Source organism: Bubalus kerabau, chromosome 1 (assembly GCF_029407905.1).
Source record: "Bubalus kerabau isolate K-KA32 ecotype Philippines breed swamp buffalo chromosome 1, PCC_UOA_SB_1v2, whole genome shotgun sequence".
Taxonomy (NCBI): domain Eukaryota; kingdom Metazoa; phylum Chordata; class Mammalia; order Artiodactyla; family Bovidae; genus Bubalus; species Bubalus kerabau.
The window spans coordinates 190,866,673-190,886,711 of record NC_073624.1 but is presented as its reverse complement, the minus strand read 5'-3'; the positions used below and the strand labels follow the sequence as shown (position 1 = coordinate 190,886,711).

The following is a 20,039-nucleotide window of genomic DNA, read 5'->3' as shown; positions in this document are numbered from 1 at the left end:
TGGCCAAAGTATTGGAGTTTCAGCTTCAGCATCAGTCCTTCCAATGAATACTCAGGACAGATTTCCTTTAGGATGGACTGGTTGGATCTGCTTGAAGTCCAAGGGACTCTCAAGAGCCTTCTCCAACACCACAGTTCAAAAGCATCAACTCTTCAGCGCTCAGCTTTATAGTCCAACTCTCACATCTATACATGACTACTGGAAAAAACCTTAGCTTTGTCTAGACGGACCTTTGTTGGCAAAGTAATGTCTCTGCTTTTTAATATGCTGTCTAGGTTGGTCATAGCTTTTCTTCCAAGGAGCAAGCATTTTTTAATTTCATGGCTGCAGTCACCATTTGCACTGATTTTGGAGCCCAAAATAATTTTAGAGAAATGTTAATGTCTTACTATGATTATATATTTTTTCTTTTCCCTTATATGTTTTATGATTTTTGCTTATGTATCTTTCTTTGTTGTTAGGTGTCTATGGCAGAAAGTGAAGAGGAACTCAAAAGCCTCTTGATGAAAGTGAAAGTGGAGAGTGAAAAAGTTGGCTTAAAGTTCAACATTCAGAAAATGAAGATCATGGCATCTGGTCCCATCACTTCATGGGAAATAGATGGGGAAACAGTGGAAACAGTGTCAGCCTTTATTTTGGGGGGCTCCAAAATCACTGCAGATGGTGATTGCAGCCATGAAATTAAAAGACGCTTACTCCTTGGAAGAAAAGTTATGACCAACCTAGATAACATATTGAAAAGCAGAGACATTACTTGGCCAACAAAGGTCCATCTAGTCAAGGCTATGGTTTTTCCAGCGGTCATGTATGGATGTGAGAGTTGGACTGTGAAGAAGGCTGAGCACTGAAGAATTGATGCTTTTGAACTGTGGTGTTGGAGAAGACTCTTGAGAGTCCCTTGGACTGCAAGGAGATCCAACCAGTCCATTCTCAAGGAGATCAGCCCTGGGATTTCTTTGGAAGGAATGATGCTAAGGCTGAAACTCCAGTACTTTGGCCACCTCATGCAAAGAGTTGACTCATTGGAAAAGACTCTGATGCTGGGAGGGATTGGGGGCAGGAGGAGAAGGGGACGACAGAAGATGAGATGGCTGGATGGCATCACTGACTCGATGGATGTTGAGTGTGAGTGAACTCCGGGAGTTGGTGATGGACAGGGAGGCCTGGCGTGCTGCGATTCATGGGGTCGCAAAGAGTCGGACATGACTGACGGACTGAACTGAACTGAACTGAATGATTTACAATGTGTATCTTCTTTGTGAATAGTACCTTTTATCATTAAAAATATTCATCTTTGCTTCATCTAAAATACATAAATTTAATTTAAAAAGGAGAAAAAAGAAAATGTGATATTCATATATACAATGAAATATTATCCAGCCATAAAAAAGAAGGAAGTATTGCCTTCTCAAAAATATGGATAGATCTTAAGGGCATTATGCTAAATTAAATAAAAACAAATGCCGTATGATCTGATCTCACTTACATGTGGACTCTATAAACAAAACAAAAACTCAGCAACAAAACTGAACTTGAACAAAATACAGATTGACAACTGCCAGAAGTGAAGATTAGGGGTGAGCGAAGGTGCTCAAAAGGCACAAACTTCCATTTATAAGATAAATAAATCCTGAGGATGTAAGTAACAACAGTGTATTGTATATTTAAAAGCTGCTAAGAGAATAAATCTTTAAAGTTCTCATCACCAAAAAAAAAAAAATTGTAACTAAGGTGATAATGTTAACTAAAGTTATTGAGGTAATCATTTAGTAATACACACATATATTAAATCATTGCTATACAGCTTAACACTAATACAATGTTATATGTCAATTATATCTCAATGAAACAACAACATTCTTAAAGGACTATAATAGAATCTAGAGTTCCAACATCATTATATTTGCAGAAGCCAGGATATAATAAAAAAAATTACTTGATATATTAAGAACCAGGAACATGTGACCTATTCTCTAGAGAAAAGTCAGAAACAAAACCAACTCAAAGATGGAACAGATGTTGGAATTAGCAGATAAAGATTTCTAAGCTGTTATTATACTCAAGGATGGAAAGAAAAATAATACTTGCAATTAATGAGAAGTAGAGAAATCTCAGTCAGTAAGAGTAAAGAAACTATTGAAAATTTTAGGACTTCCCTGGTGGTCCCAGTGGTTAAGAATCCGCCTGCCAATACAGGGGACACCAGTTTGATCCCTGGTTCGGGAAGATTCCACATGCTACAGGGCAACTAAGCCAGTGCACCACAACTACTACAGCCCGCATGCCTAGAGCCTGTGCTCTACAGCAAGAGAAGCCACTGCAATGAGAAGCCTGTGCACCACAGTGAAGAGCAGCCCCCACTCCCCACAGCTAGAGATGTCCACGCACAGCAACAAAGACCTAGCGCAGCCAAAAATAAAAAAATTTAAAAATAAAAGTAATAGTAAATTTGAAGGAAAGATAAAAAAGTTTAACGAAAGAGAATCTATTGAAAATTTTAGAACTGAGAATTCCCTGGTGGTTCATGGTTAGGACTCTGTGCTCTTACTGCTAAGGGCCCAGGTTTGATCCCTGGCTAAGGAACTAAGATTCTGCATGCTCCGTGGCATAGCCAAAAAGAGAGAAAATTTTAGAACTGGAAAATATGATATCTGAATTTAAAATTTCACTAGATGCACTTAACATGGAAATGGAGATGACAAAGGCAGAACCACTAAGGTTGGAGGTATATCAACAGATACTATCCAATATGTAGAAAAGAGAAAATATCCAAATAAAATATTGACAAGACCTCCTGCTTATATAAAGATTATAACCCTATAAGAATACAAAAAGAAAGAACAAGAATATCCTTTCTAACTACCAAAGGACAACCAATAACTATGATAAACTAATGAAACTGTTTTTGAAAGAAAAACTGCCTTCACTGAGCTTGTCATCTATTATCTAGAATATGAAGAAATAATTCTTTCCCAGATGACAGCAAAAACCGAAAACAAAAAACATACCAGAGATATGAATAACTAAGGATGAATAGGTGATAAATTTTATTCCTGAGGACCTCTAAAGCTGACACACGGTTTCATGGAAAGAGCAGAAAAGATTTCCTTTGTTTGGTCACAAGTAATATGGCTTTCGTGAGTTAAATATTTGCAGTCTGCTGCATATTTCATTTATGTAACCAACTTTTAAAAGTCACATATAATTAAAACAAAACTTTACAGATAAATAAAAATTTTAAACAGGTTTAAAAAAGGATCTCCTGGAGACACTAAATTAAAAGATAATATATACTGATACACTTCTCTTCGAAAAGGTCTTGGAGGACCAGATTATAAAGAATTCTGCTGAAACAGTCATTAAAAACTAACAAATATATACAAGAGGAAAACTATCAAAACTTTGAAGACAGATATCAAAGCAGAACAAAATAAACAGTGATTCCATATTCATGGATAAGAAGACTTAATACTGTCAAGATGTCAGTTCATCCTAAATGAATCCATAGATTCAATACAATCCTAATCAAAATTCTAACAAGTCATTTTGTGGATATCTACAAAATGATCCTAAAGTTTTTATGGAAAGACAAAAGACCCAGCATAGACAATACAATATTAAAGGAGAAGAACAAAGTTGGAGGATTGATACTACTTGACTCCAAAGCTACTACAAAGCTACAGTAATCAAGACAATGTGGTATTAGTAAAAGAACAATCAATCAACGGAAAAGAACAGTGAGCCTAGAAACAGACCTCCATAAAAATAATCGACTCATATTTGACAAAGGAGCAAAAGCAATACAATGGAGCAAAAAGAGTCTCTCAAAAAATGGTGATGGAACAAATGGACATACATATGCAAAAAATATAAATCTAGACCTTACACTCTTCACTCAATATAACTCAAAATGGATCACAGACCTAAATGTAAAACACAAAGTATAAAACTGGAAGACAACATGGGAGAAAATCCTGGTAACCCTGGGTATGGTAATGTCCTTTAAAATAGAACAACAAAGACATGATCCATGAAAGAAATGATTGATAAGGTGGACTTCATTAAAATTAAAAACTCTGCTCCAAGAAAGACAATACAAAGAGAATGAGAAAATGAGTCGCATACTGGGAGAAAATATTTGCAAAAGAGACATTTAAAAGGGACTTATCTAAAATATATATAATGAATTCATAAATACAACTATAAGAAAACAAAAACTCAATTAAAATATGGACCAAAGCCCTTAACAGACCCCTCAGCAAAGAGATATACAGATGGCAAGTAAGCATAAGAACATATGTCCCACATCATATGTTATCAGGGAACTGTGAATTAAAACAATGAGATATTAATACTGTCACATATTAGAATGACCAAAATCCAAGACACTGACATCAAATGCTGACAAGGATATGAAACAATAGGACTCTCATCTACTGTTAAAACAAATGCAAAATAATACAGATACTTGGAAAGACAGTGTGGCTATTTCTTACAAAACTAAACTTACTCTTTACACAAACCAGCAATCACATTCTTTGGTATTTACCCAAAGGAGTTGAAAAGGTAATGTTCACACAAAAATCTGTACATGGATGTTTACAGTATCTTTATTCATAACTGCCAAAATATGGAAGAAACCAAGATGTCCTTTAGAAGGTGAACAGATGAATAAACTGTAACACATTCAGACAACAAAATATTATTCAGCACTAAAATGAAATAAGCTATGAAACCATGAAAAACAAGAAGGAACCTCAAATGGATATTAGTAAATAAAAGAAACCGATCTGAGATGGCTACATACTGTATATTCCAACTATATAACACTTGAGAAAAAGCAAAACTATGGAAACAATAAAATATCAGTGGCTGCTGTGAAGAGTGGGGGCAAAGATGCACAGTCAGAACACAGGGAATTTTTAGGACAGTGAAATTCTCTGTATTAGATTATAATAATGGATATAGGTCATGAGACATTTGTCCAAACCTATAAAGTACAACATCAAGACTGAACCCTTCACCCATAGGTAAACTAAGGAATTTGGGGGGATTATGATATGTCAATCAATATAGGTTAATCCTTAATGAAAATGTACAATTCTGGCGAGTGATGTTGATAATGAGGGAGGCTATGTATGTGTCAGGGCAAGGGGTGTACAAGGAATCATTTTCCCTCTCAATTTTATTGTAAACTTAAAACTACTCTTAAAAAATTAAATCTTTAAAAAAAAAAAAAGGGCAATCTGCTATCATCTTTTCCCTTAAATGTCCCCAAATGACGACAGCAAGGCAAGTCCAAGGAGGGAACAGAGGGAAATGTGCTCAGCACCAAATGAGAACTTACTTTGGGTTTTGCAATCTCCTTGATCTTCCTGATTTCCTCGTCAGACATGACATCGTAGAACCTGACAATGTGTGGGCTGTCCCATTCATCCTCCTCTTTGAAGGGGGCGATGACCAGCTGGGGCGTCCTGTTGCCATAATGTAACCTACAGAAAAGCCTCTTCCGCCTCTGTGGTGTCTGGGAAGCACAGAGCAACAAGTCTATGTACCAGGCTCCTCAGTCTGCCAGGCACCAGCCTCACTCCTTAGGCCCATCTCCTCCCTTTTCCCTCAGAAAGGAAAAAAAGCATAATGGAACACAAATCATTCAATATCTTCTCTGTCAGAAATATCCTTACTCACATTTACAAGCCCTTAAAGGGAAGTCACTCTTATACTGGACTTAAAACACAGTAACAATTCACCTTAAATGGGTTTGGAAAAAAAGAGTCTTTTTCTTCTATCCAACTTCCCATAATGTCCAGGGGTGATCAGCTCAATTCTGTGATTGAACCCTTTAATGGTCTGTTCTCTGTGGCCTTCCTACTCATGCTATGACCCATGGATCAGCATCAGTTGGGAGATGGTTAGAAATACAGAATCTCAGGTTCTAACTCAGTATTACTGAATTAGAATCTGCATTTTAACAACATCCCAGGTGATTCCCATGCACCTTAGATTTTGAGACACTAACAAAGTCCAAGATCTACCCATGAGCCTTCTGGCCCTCCATGAGCCTGCCTATATTAAAATTCTGAATATTATAGCTTCTTTTCTCAAATATTATGCTCTATTAATATAAAAAATGTTTGCTATTTCCAAAACATAGGATACTTTTTCTCACTGTACACTTGTTCATGGTATAGTCTCAGCCTAAAACTTCTTTTATTACATTGTTCACCTGGTAATCTAGTTTAGGAGTCCTTTACCTGTGAACCTTACCACTTTTTGTCCTAGAGTTAATAACCTTTTGTTGTATGTTGCTACCAAATCTTGCACATACCACTACTGTACTAAAACTACTTATTTATATTTAAAATTTTCCTTTAATACACTACATAGTTCTGTAACAGGGCCATACATTATTCATTTTTGCTTAATTTCTTCCACATGCATGTAATAAAAAATAATATTCATAATAGTCTTAATGCCTAACATCTAATTAGCCATCAATTAAAATAAGTGTTTGATATAATTATAAGACTGAAAAAGACCCAGTGGTGCACTCAAGGGGCAGGTTCAAGAACTAAAATATCTTCCCAACTAAATCTGGCCTTCCAAAGTTGAAAGTCCCCAGTATTCATACGGCCAGGTGATCTAAAGGTCTCCAAGTACCCTAAGCACCCCTTATAACCCCAATGACTCCCTTTCCCATCTTACGAGTTTGATACCCTCTCCGTGGCAGAGGCTTTCATAGCTCTCGAGGGTTTGCTTATAATCAAGAGTATCCTGAGGAGAACTGTTCAGTGTCTCCTGCTTGGTCTCTGATTCTTCATTCCCAAGGTTTCCTGCCCTTTCTTCCTCCAACAACTTCACAAAGTACGGCAGATTCAACTGGGATTGTTTATGAGAGGAGTCTGGACAAAGGAAAGCAAATAGTTAATAATCAGGGAGATCATTCGGAGAAGCTCTGCAATTCTTCTACTTTAAATGACGCTGATAAATCAGTATGGAATTTGAACACTGTCCAGAATTAGAATAAAGAGAGAAATAAAAACAGAAAATCCACCCCACTATGCCTCACTCACCAGTTCCAAGGGACCTAGTACAGAAAGGCAACCAGCAGTCCTGCCTCACACTCACAACTCAGTTTTATGCTGCGCACATCTGCTTCCTAGTGCATTTTCATTACAATGTTATATATCATGTGCTGTTATATATATATATATATATATATATATATACAGTTAGAATGTAGACTAGAGTTCCAGATAACTTCCACAAGCATCATCATCTCATGGGCCCTCACAATATCCAAGAAAGAAGGATTTTGGTCCCCATTCCTCAGGTAAGAATACCAAGACACAGAATAAACAAGGAACCTGGGTCAAGATTACATAGAAAAAAATAAGCACATCAGAACTAGAACCCAGATGTCTAATTCTGTGGCTCTTACCAAAAATACTCAAAAAAAATTTACAAGGCTTATCTCACATAACAGTCATGAAGGACACTCCCGTGTTAGCCAGTCAATGAAAGAGTTCTGGCAATAAAGTCAACAAAAGAAAGATTTTACGAACCTGAGTCAGGGCAGCACAGTCTAGAGTGTGAAATCTTACCAAGCTTATTAATATAAATCAGGTGTGGTATGATGATATAAATGCCCTTTTCAAAAGAAAACAAATTACAGTCAAATTAGATATAGCCCTTTGGTCATCCTAGAGTAATTATGAATCCAGAATTGAAATATTTTTCACTAAGCTCTTACAGTGCTGTGATCAGTTATCGCGTTATTTTCTACAATCTATTGACTTTATCTGTTAACATATCTAATTTCCCACTACCATCCCCAAACTACCTTAAGATATTCTGGGAATAGGCCACACATATTTAAGTCTTTTGCCCAGTACAGCATGTAGCATATAACAGACCTCTGTAAGTTTGCTGAATTTAGTAACACTAAAATGACTCTGCAATATCCCCATCTGTTTGTGGTCTTTATGCCAAGACATCTCCCTGAAAACAAAGGGAATATACCACCTGTCAAGGAGCTCCTTCCACTTTTTGGCAATTATCTTGAGTTTTTCTTCAAACAGAACCCAAGAGTATCTGGCTGCATATTCTTCTCATATGATCTAGGGCTAAATCTAAGGGCCACAGAGAACAAAAATAATCAATTCCTCTAATTCTTCAGTTAATCTTTTCTTCTTCTAATAATTCCAATTATTTGTTAAGATTCTGACACTAATTCTAATTTGTGAATTTTCTGACATGACCAAGCAATTCTCTGACAGCTGCTGGGTGTTCTACTATTTAACTCAATTCTGGCACTATCCATCTAAAGATAGGGTCAGATCCCATAGGCTAAGGGTTCAGTCCCACAACACGGTCTCCTACCCCTACCTCTACTTCAGTGGCCAACTGCTGTTCAATTGCTGAGTCATGTCTGACTCTTTGCAACCCCACAGACAGTAGCATTTCAAGCTTTCCTGCCCTTCACTATCTCCTAGAGTTTGCTCAAACTCATGTCCATTGAGTCGGTGATGCCATCCAACAATCTCATCCTCTGTTGCCCCCTTCTCCTCCTGCCCTTAATCTTTTCCCAACATCAGTGTCTTTTCCAATGAGTCGGCTCTTCACATCAGATGGCCAAAGTATTGGAGTTTCAGTTTTAGCATCAGTCCTTCCAATGAATATTCAAGGTTGATTTCCTTTAGGATTGACTGGTTTGAACTTCTTGCAGTCCAAGGAACTCTAAAGAGTCTTCTCCAGCACCACCATTCAAAAGCATCAATTCTTTGGCGCTCAGCCCTCTTTATGGTCCAACTTTCACATCTGTACATGACTACTGGAAAAACCACAGTTTTGACTATACAGACCTTTGTCAGCAAAGTGATGTCTCTGCTTTTTAATACACTGTCTAGGTTTGTCACAGCTTTTCTTCCAAGGAGCTTTCCAAGTGTTTTAATTTCATGGCTGCAGTCACTGTCCGCAGTGATTCTGGAGACCCAAAATATAAAATCTGTCATTGTTTCCACTTTTCCCCCATCTATTTGCCATGAAGTAATGTTCTCTTGGTATCTACAATTCTAGTCTTTCTCATTCTATTGTTTTCCTCTATTTCTTTGCATTGTTCACTTAAGGCAGCTTTCTTACCTCTCCCTGCTATTCTCCGGAACTCTGCACTTAGTTGGATATATCTTTCCTTTCTCCTTTGCCTTTCACTTCTCTTCTTTTCTCAGCTATTTGTAAAGGCTCTTCAATCACTTTACCTTCTTGAGCGTTTCTTCTTCTTTGAGATAGTTCCAGTCACTACCTCCTGTACAATGTTATAAACCTCCATCCATAGTTCTTCAGGCACTCTTTCTACCAGATCTAATCCCCTGAATCTATTCATTACCTCCACTGATGGTGCTTCTGACTACTGGCTGTGGACTGGAGGTTCCAATGACCCTCTCCATGCGTTTGCTTAATTTGTTAGAGTAGCCCAAAGAACTCAGAGAAACATGTTACCAAGTAGATTACCAATTTACAACTTACGAACAGATAAAAGATATGCATAAGGCAAAGTATGTGGCAAGGGGTGTAGAACTTCCATGCTCTTTGGTCTTGCCACTCTCTCAGCATCTCCACATGTTCACCAGTCTGCAAGCTCCCTGTGCCCTGTCCTTTGGGTTGTTATGGAGGTGTCATTATATAGGCAGGTTTAATTAAATCATTGGCTACTGTTGATCAATTTAACCTCTAGTCCCTCTCCTCTTTCCTGGAGGTCAGAAAAGTTTCAACTTTCAAATCACAGGGCTTGTTCCCCTGGCAAGCAGCTCTCATCTTTAGGTTACCTGAAAGTTTTCCAAAAGTCACCTCATTAACATAACAAAGACATCTTTATGCCTCTCATCACTTAGGAAATTTGATTTTTGGAGCTTTGTGCCAGGAATAGGGAGAAACCCAAATACATAGTACTTATTATAAGTTACAATAACATATTCACTCAATACAGATCAAATTAAGTGTTTAGCACTGCTGCTGCATCACTTCAGTCGTGTCCGACTCTGTGCGACCCCATAGACGGCAGCCCACCAGGCTTCCCGTCCCTGGGATTCTCCAGGCAAGAACACTGGAGTGGATTGCCATTTCCTTCTCCATTGCATGAAAGTGAAAAGTGAAAGTGAAGTCGCTCAGTCATGTCCGACTCTAGCGACCCCATGGACTGCAGCCTACCAGGCTCCTCCATCCATGGGATTTTCTAGGCAAAATTACTGGAGTGGGGTGCCATTGCCTTCTCCGTTTAGCACTATCCTTGAGTATGAAAATGCAAAACTGGAAAAAAAAAAAAGAAAAATATTATTTCTAAAGTCTTTGCTTTAGAAATAAAATTTGCTTGTCATTGGTAAACAAAGGATATTGTAGCCATCAAGACATTACATTATAACCACCCAAAAGATGAGCCCTGAGGGAACCCAGGATAGAAACAGATTACCTGCCATTTAGGAATCATCAGATTGCACCTATCCCTGAGGGTGCAGCTTGGGGGAAGTCATGATGAGAAAACACAGGATACTGGCCCCATATAGCCGAGGTTCATATCAAGGAATGATTTCAGTGAGCTCAGACTCTTGCATCTTCCAATATTCAGAAAAGTGCTAAAATCCTTAACTTGAGATACCTGGTTTTCTTTGCTTAACAATAATCTTTTGATGTTTCAACTACTTGACCTTTGTTTTGCTGACTTAAAAATGCACCAACGTGAGAGTTGTGAGTTAAGTTTTATTTGGGGCAAAATGAGGACTATAGTCTGGGAGACAGCATTTCAGATAGCTCTGAGAAACTGCTCCAAAGAGGTAGAGGGAAGGTCAGCATATATGTGATTTGGGAGCAGACATCATCATGAAGAAATGTGGTGCTTTTCTAGACATGAGAAGATGCAACAATTGAGCTCACAGAATCAGTTCCTGAAAATATATAACTATTTGAAGACCTGTTCTGCCAATTTTTTCAGAGCACGGAATGCCTCTTTCCTGAACTCCCTTCAGCAGATATTGAAGGCCAGCAGCTGCAGCAGCATGTGTGATTTAATCCTTGTAGAGGTAGACAGGAAGTGTACATGGCAAGTGCCAACTGGTAGTTAACAGTTGCAAAAACTCCTGTATACCCTGGCTCCCCCTTCTCCTCCTCATAACAGTTTTCTCAGCACTATCTGAGATGCTGTCTCCCAGACTTGAAGTCACAATAATGTATGCCCAATAAAACTCTCAATTTTTAGGTTGTGCATTTAAAACAATTTTTTTTATCTATTTGGCTGCAATAGGTCTTAATTTAAGTATGCGGTATCTTCAATCTTCACATAGACAGGCAGGATCTTTAGATGTGGCATGTGGGATCTAGTTCCTTCATCAGGGATCGAACCCAGGCCCCCAGAATTGGGAGTTTGGAATCTTAGCCACTGTATTATCACAAGGAAGTCCTTTAGGTTGTGCCTTTTTTTTTTTTCTGTTGACAGCTTATTGGGGAAAACAATTTAATAAAGGCAATACAGATGTAAATGAACTATTAAAACATAATAAACTTCTATGGTGAAGGGAATTACAGGCTACTATGGAACTTGTAGAAGGGAAGAGGAGAATGTCAGAACAGATTTATCAGAACAGAGACTGCCTCAGTTGTGAGCCCTCTTACTTAAAGATTGATTATGCCTGAGAAAGAAAATACTGACTGCTGTATCCGTAAACAAAGGATGCTGCAGTCATCAGTGATTGTAGTCACCATGGACGGTGAGCCCTGAGGGAGTTCACAATGGAAACAAGGAATACCGACCATCAGCAACCATTAGACTGCAGCCACCCTCAATGCTATAGCCTGAAGAAACTCGGCATGAGGAAACATGGGATATTGGCCTAGATAACTGATGTGCTTATCAAAGGAATGATTTCAGTGGGCCCAGACTCCCATTTCTCCATTCACAGCAATGCACCAAAATCCTTAACTTAAAGTATATAGTTTTCTTTTATTAACAAGAGCTTCTTGGGAATTTCCTGGCAGTCCAATGGTTAGGACATGGTGCTTTCACAACTGAGGGTTGGGGTTTGATCTCTGGTTGTGGAACTATGATCCCACAAGCCATGTGGTGCAGTCAAAAAAAAAAAAAAAAAAAACCCAAAACAGTAAATTATACATGCTGTTGTTGCAAAAATTCCCATATATCCTGGCTTCTCCTCCTTCCTTTTTGGTACAGTTTTCTCAGCATTTATCTGAGAGGCTGTCTCCCAGGCTTGAAGTTCTAAGTTCAGTTCAGTTCAGTTCAGTTGCTCAGTCGTGTCTGACTCTCTGTGACCCCATGAACCGCAGCACACCAGGCCTCCTTGTCCATCACCAACTCCTGGAGTCCACCCAAATCCATGTCCATCAAGTTGGTGATGCCATCCAACCATCTCATCCTCTGTTGTCCCCTTCTCCTCCTGCCCTCAATCTTTCCCAGCATCAGGGTCTTTTCAAATGAGTCAGCACTTTGCATCAGGTGGCCAAAGTATTGGAGTTTCAGCGTCAACATCAGTCCTTCCAATGAACACCCAGGACTGATCTCCTTTAGGATGGACTGGTCGGATCTCTTTGCAGTCCAAGAGACTCTCAAGAGTCTTCTCCAACACCACGTTACTCTGAACTTTCAGGTTTTTTGTTTCTTTCCAGTTGACATGTCCCAGTAGAATTCTTTGTTTTACCTCTTATAACTTACCTCCATCAAATTTATATGCCTATATTTTAAATACAAATATTTATCAAAAGCTTAATTTAAAAAAATGGAACCATCTATTCCCCCACACCTCCTTTCCAGTCACATGTCTCAAAAGTGGCCACTTTCTTCAGTTGTTCCCTTTCACATTTTATTGCTAAATTTATGCTTCAGAAAATGATTAGTTTATCATAAGACCTAAGTTATCATAGAGGGACTGGAAAAACAAGAAGTTTCTATAGCAATGATGTCTTCAAGAAGACAATGCATTAACTGATTATGACCATACCAAAACACATAGACATTTTCACTGTTACATAGATCTCCTTAGTGAATTTCCACTACCATATGAAGGCTAACTAGTTGTTCATCAACCTAGTTCATGCTCCTGGAAACAGAGAAACTTTGTATTTTCCAAGCCTCCCTTGAAATGAGATGGAGGCCAAGATAGCTCTGACAAGAGAATGTGGACAGAAGTGATGGATGCCACTTATAGGCCTGGCCTATTACATGTATCACGAAATCCTTCACACAGCTAGCATGAAGGGACTCCAAAACAGCAGAGTCATTCTGGAGTAGAAAAAAAAAAATCTAAATTTCTTTTTTGGGGGTGGCCATGCCACACAACTTGTGGGATCTTAGTTCCCCCACCAGGCATTGAACTCAGGCCCCCTGCAGTGGAAGTGCAGCATTCTAACCACTAGACTGCCAGGAAATTCACTAGAAAAAAAATCTATATTCTTGAGTCAACATTTAGAAAAGCCACCAAACCTGCAGGAGGACTCTGCGTGGATGAAAAGTAAAATTTCATACCTTTCTTGTCTTAAAGATTTGGGAATTTATTTGTTACCATAGTGTAGTCTTCCCTGACTAACACAACTGAGTCACAAGAACTCTATGGAATATTCTACCTAAGGCGAGGGGAGGTGGGTCAGTTGGTAAGTGGGATGAAAGAGCAGCTCAACACAGAGCAAACGACTTGCTTTCCTAGCTCCCAAGGGTATTACCAAGAGAAAGCAGCTGATGGGTGAAGTCCACTGCCCTGTACAGGTCCCCAAGCTGGAAGCTGATATCACTGAGATGGTTCAGGACTTGAACCTTGGAGACAGTGCTATACTCCCCTGCATTCAGTTGCTTTAGCACTTGCTGCATCCAAAGCATTGAATGGTGAAGGTCACTGATGCTGAGGGCTGTCTGGCCCAGCCTGAAGCAATCACCAACACTCAAGGTAGAACGATACTTGGTTCCTAGAAGTAAGAACAATGATATTCCTGATAAAGGACACAAAGGATGATCACTGAGGTCAATAAAGAGATCATTCACCCACTCTATTCCCACTATCCAAATACAACCAGTCTTAAGTTGTTTCCCTTCATATTTTATCTCTGAGTACATGCTTCAGAAAATAATCAGATTATTTTTATAACTATGTTTGGTTAAGATAAGGGGTTTACCCCATAGAAGACACTGAAATGAGTTCCCACGGACCACCTTATTAGTAGGAACATACTTTATTTTTTAAAACATAAGGCAGTATGGGGAGAATAACCATGAATCAAGACATCTAGGCAGGTTCTAATTCAAGATAATATAAGAATGAGACACTGATAAAAGCTATATTTGATGAAGCAGGTGTAGACTTTAAAAAATACTTACAATCTAGAAGTTGAGAGTTATGTTTTATTCAAATTTTTAGGACTTAAAGCCTGGGAGGCAGCACTTCAAGTAACCCCGAGAGAATCCCTCCAAGGAGGAGAGAAAGGGGAGCCAGGTTATATAGCAGTTTTGCAACAGGGCAGGTAACATGCATGTCAAAAAAAATTACTGTTAATTAAAGGAAAAATAGGTATCTCGAGTTAAGGAATTTAGCACTTTTCTATGTATGGGAAGATGCAAGAGTCTGGGCTCACTGAAATCATTCCTTTGATATGCACCTCACTTATCTAAGACCAGTATCCTATGTTTTCAAATCCTGAGTCTCCTCAGGTCTCACTGGCTCATGTTGGAGGGCTGCAATCACTGATGACTGTGACATCTTTGTTTACTGATATGGTAGGAAATACGCCATTTCTCACAAAGTTTTGAAAGTCATCTGCCTATTATACCAAATCCACCCAGGCATAACTGTTCAATTTCTCTTCTACTTCCTAAAATCAGATTCCAGTTTCCTAGAACATGAAGTCTTTCTGGTTTTTATCTCCTAAATTCCCATGAAAGGTCCAGAGTTCTCAGAACACCTCACAGCCACATGAGGTGGCTAAAAAGCAAAAAGTAGTTTCTTCCTCTGTATTTCTCAAGTCCTACAGGAAAAAAATTGCAAGTTCTAAAGACAAGAAAAGCAGCTCTAAAGCAAATGTTCACAAAGGGAACCCATGCATGTTGCTTACCTGGCAGGACTCCCCTGGAAAGAGCCGTCAGATCCAGTCTGTATGTGCGCTGAAGAAGCAGCAGAGCCTTAGCAGCCCCAATTACATCCTCCTCTGTAGGGAAAAACCTGTGCAATGATGTGAGCCTGGAAGTAAACACTTCCACACACCAGAGAGGCAGAAAGTTAAAGGAGAAAGAAAAAAAGATCACATGAAATTACTGATAAAAGGAAATGATCCAGTAAAGAACAGACTGCAACTTGTGGGTTCGGTTCCTGTCAGGAAGATCCCCTGGAGAAGGAAATGGCAGCTCACTCCAGTATTCTTGCCTGGGAAATTCCATGGACAGAGGAGCCTAGTGGGCGACAGTCCATGGGGCTGCGAAAGAGTCAGATACGACTTAGTGACTAAACAACAAAGAACAGACCCGAGCATACTATCAGACCTCAATACTTTACACAAAATTGAAGTCATCTGGAAATAGTGGGAATGGGGGTGCTGGGGCAATGACTTTCTAAAACTATCCTCCAACACAGTAACTACTGGCTACATGTGGTTATGAAACTGTAAATTTATTAAAATTAAATAAAATTTAAAATTCAGCCCCTCAATCATACTAATTAAATTACATTTCAAATGCTCAATAGCCAGATATGGCTAATAACTACCATGCTGGATAGTGCAGATACAGAACACTTCCATCATGAACAGTTTTACTGCACATGCAGTGCTCAGTTTCTAAGTCATATTTGACTCTTTGTGACCTCCTGGATGTAGCCCGTCAGGCTCCTCTGTCCATGAGATTTCCCAGACAAGAATACTGGAGTGAGTTGCCATTTCCTTCTCTAGGGGAACCTTCCTGACCCAGGAATCAAACACGCACTTCCTGCATTGGTAGGCAAATTCTTTACCACTGAGCCACAGAAATGCTCTAAAATAAATCCTAGAATTGAAAACAACAGATAAAATTAATAAATCATTGGTAGTGCTGCAAGGTAGCTTATTAATGCAAATGAAAATTGTTTCTAGAGGAACTCACTTTCAAGCAGATTTCAAAGAATAATTTCCACAAAAATAAGTCCAAGGAAAGCAAATATTAATAGCTCTCAGGAGGAAAAAAAAAAAGCAGAAACAATCCAAAAAATTTAAAAATTCAGATGTTAGAATTATATGACATATAATATGAAAGAATATATTTAATATATCTGAAGAAATGGAATGCTGCTAAGTCCTTCAGTCGTTTCCGACTCTGTGACCCCATAGACAGCAGCCCACCAGGCTCCCCCGTCCCTGGGATTCTCCAGGCAAGAACACTGGAGTGGGTTGCCATTGCCTTCTCCAATGCATGAAAGTGAAAAGTGAAAGTGAAGTCGCTCAGTCGTGTCTGACTCTTAGCGACCCCAAGGACTGCAGCCTACCAGGCTCCTCCATCCATGGGATTTTCCAGGCAAGAGTACTGGAGTGGGGTGCCATTGCCTTCTCCGGAAGAAATGGAATAGGGACTTGAAATACGATAAAACTGCAAGAAGGTGACAAACACTATCCAAACTGAAATACATAAAAACTGAATTAAAAGTTCAATAGATTTGGGACTTCTGGGTTTGGCCATGATAAAGTAGCTTACAGTGAAGTAACTTTCCCACAAAAAGCAAATATAAAATATGAACAGAATCAATAAAACAATTATTTGAAGGCATTGGATAGCAATTAATGTAAACTGACTTGGAGGCTATACTCGTTAAAAGAAGGAAGATACTAGAGGTAAGCTCTGCACTCAACCTAAATTTTCCAAAAGCCATTTAACTGTATACTTGAAATAAATGAATTTTATGGTATGCAAATAGCTCCTCAACAAAGCTGTTTTAAAAAGTCAGAGTGTTGTTCTATAAGGAATTGAGTGTCCCCATGAAAAAGACCAGATACACTGGCATTTTGATGTTTCCTAGAGTAAGATTAGCACCCTCCCCAACAGCTAACCCAAATTCTACCAATATAAACATTCTGCTTACATTTTCAGTATTTTCTGAGGTTTTAAGTTTTCTCCTTCAACTTAGCCTCTCTGATACCAACCCTCTCTGATATGAACAAATGATTTTTAAAAAATTCACCAAGTATATAATGAAACCCTCCAACATGAGAATCCATGATAATACAAAAATGCACAAAAAGGGTTCCTGGATAAACATAATAACGGGAACAGACAAAACTTTCCTTAAAACTGATAAATAACACTTAAGAGATATTTAAGTTGATAGACAATACATCGAAAACACAAATGCAAAACATTCTGTAAAAAGAACAACAATCATAAAAATAAAAAAGATTTTAGAAGTTCAAAATGACCGTCAAAAAATTAAATTCAAAGTACAATTGCCAGTTCTAGGAAGTATAAAAAACAGGCAAAGAAATGAAAAATATGAGAAAAACAGGATCAATGCAGGAGATCCCCCATCCAAGTAATGTAAGCTCCAGAAAGAAAGAAGAGAGAAAATACAAGAAATTATGAGAAATACAATTTTCCAGAACTAAAGAAAAACACAATCTCTTGTATTGAATGCACTCACCAAGTGACAATCTGAGAAAATGAAACTAACAAACAAAATTCTCCCAAAGTACCATTGTGAAATCTTAGCCCGAGGATAAAGATAAGACCTTGCAAGAGAGGGGAAAAAAACAGGTATTCTACAAAGAAGGGAGAATCAGACTGGTATCAGTCTGTCCCTTAGTTACAGTGGACACTAGAACAACAAAAGTTTTGAGGAAAAATTCCTTCAATTTTTGGCATGCTTGAAATAGGGCTAAAAAATGAATAAATTCTATTTGGAACAGGAAAATAAATGTTTTCGGAAAGATATTTTTAAAGAAACTCATAATAACTCATTTTACTAGACTTAGAAAATCAAAATAATAATATTCTGACTTCTGCTTCTGCCCACAAATATTAAATGCTACAAGACTGTTCTCTCTCACCATAAGCATCTAGAAAACTGGACAAAATAAATCAAATTGGACAAAAAGCAGAGCAGGACTAATCCTTAAGAACAGTAAAAGAGACAATGAGAACCCTATGGTAGCCCCATATTTCTTCCTGGAGACAAATTCTTAACATCACTGTTGGGGATGCCAAGGCAGTAAGAAACTGCAGAACAGAGTATCAAAGAAGAGGGAAACATACACACACACACACACACACACACACACACACACACACACACAAAAGGTCCTGAAATCTAAAAATGGGTCTCCTCTATTCTTTGGCTATAATACTTTTCTATACTTGCATTAGGCAAAAATCCAAAAAACTAGACAAAGAAATACTGTAGAGGAAAAATAATAATCAAGAATTTTAAATCTAAACAATTCTCATCATTTATACAAGGCAGGAAATCATTTGACTTCCCACTATCAAAATGGGGAAACTATGCTCAATATACAGAGCACTCACTAGAAATCCCACCAAAAATGGGTCTTGCAGGAGGAATTAATCCACAGAATACAGACCACTCTAGATTCACCTTAACAAAAATTAAAAGCAAGCTTCAAAGGGATAAAACTGACCTGTATTTAAATGCTTGCTAGAATAAAAACACTCTATAAAGAATATCACAAAATTCAAGGTAAAATTCATAATCCTGGCACTCAGTAAAAAACTACCAGACCTGTTCAGACAGGAAGTGGACCAGGCACAACCTTTAGAAGAATAAATGACACAAACTGATTAGAGCCAAAAAGGTCCAAGTCCACATCCACTAGATCTTGAGCCTCAGTACACACCTCATTATGATAACACATCAACAAGCTAAATGACATACCCATAGGCGCCATGACAGTTCCAAGGCCAACTATAAAAGTCAAAAAGTGGGTGGTGGTCCAAATCCTGAAAATGCCCATCCCCTGCCACAAAAAAACTACAGGCCAATATCACTGATGAACATAGATGCAAAAATCCTTAACAAAATTCTAGCAAACAGAACCCAACAACATATTAAAAAGATCATACATCATGACCAAGTGGGCTTTATCCCAAGGATGCAAGGATTCTTTAATATCCACAAATCAATCAATGTGATACACCACATTAACAAATTGAAAGATAAAAACCATATGATTATCTCAATAGATACAGAGAAAGCCTTTGACAAAATTCAACATCCATTTTGATAAAAAAAAAAAAAACCTCCAGAAAGCAGGCATAGAAGGAACATACCTCAACATAATAAAAGCCATATATGACAAATCCACAGCAAACATTATCCTCGATGGAGAAAAATTGAAAGCATTTCCCCTGAAGTCAGGAACAAGACAAGGGTGCCCACTGTCACCACTACTATTCAACATAGTTTAGGAAGTTTTAGCCACAGCAATCAGAGAAAAAAAGAAATAAAAGGAATTCAGATTGGAAAAGAAGAAGTCAAACTCTCACTGTTTGCAGATGACATGATCCTCTACACAGAAAACCCTAAAGACTCCACCAGAAAATTACTAGAGCTAATCAATGAATATAGTAAAGTTGCAGGATATAAAATCAACACACAGAAATGCCTTGCATTCCTATACACTAACAATGAGAAAACAGAAAGAGAAATTAAGGAAACAATTTCATTCACCATTGCAACGAAAAGAATAAAACACTTAGGAATAAATCTACCTAAAGAAACAAAAGACATATATATAGAAAACTATAAAACACTGATGAAAGAAATCAAAGATGACACAAATAGATGGAAAAATATACCATGTTCACGGATCAGAAGAATCAATATAGTGAAAATGAGTATACTACCCAAAGCAATCTGTAGATTCAATGCAATCCCTATCAAGCTACCAATGGTATTTTTTAGAGAACTAGAACAAATAATTTCACAATTTGTATGGAAATACAAAAAACCTCGAATAGCCAAAGCAAACTTGAGAAAGAAGAATGGACCTGGAGGAATCAACCTGCCTGACTTCAGGCTCTA

The 20,039-nt window shown here is 38.1% G+C and overlaps 1 protein-coding gene across 6 annotated transcripts in view; it reads right to left on the bottom strand.

Annotated features, from left to right (window-relative positions):
• LOC129628556 (prolyl 4-hydroxylase subunit alpha-2-like) overlaps positions 1-20,039 on the bottom strand; it is a 162,900-nt gene that overhangs the window by 102,110 nt on the left and 40,751 nt on the right. For 4 of the 6 annotated variants that reach the window (XR_008702831.1, XM_055548028.1, XM_055548023.1 and 1 more), the window contains exons 2-5: positions 15,100-15,237; positions 13,720-13,959; positions 6,706-6,902; positions 5,348-5,524 (exon numbers count right to left, since the gene is read on the bottom strand). Coding sequence is in view for 5 of the 6 variants with exons in the window: in XM_055548028.1 (XP_055404003.1) it covers positions 5,348-5,524; positions 6,706-6,902; positions 13,720-13,873 (528 nt within the window). In the remaining variant the exon portion in view is untranslated. Of the gene's footprint in view, positions 1-5,347; positions 5,525-6,705; positions 6,903-7,565; positions 7,651-8,025; positions 8,133-13,719; positions 13,960-15,099; positions 15,238-20,039 lie in introns of those variants that run through there. The other 2 variants (XM_055548035.1, XM_055548040.1) reach the window with 2 other exon arrangements.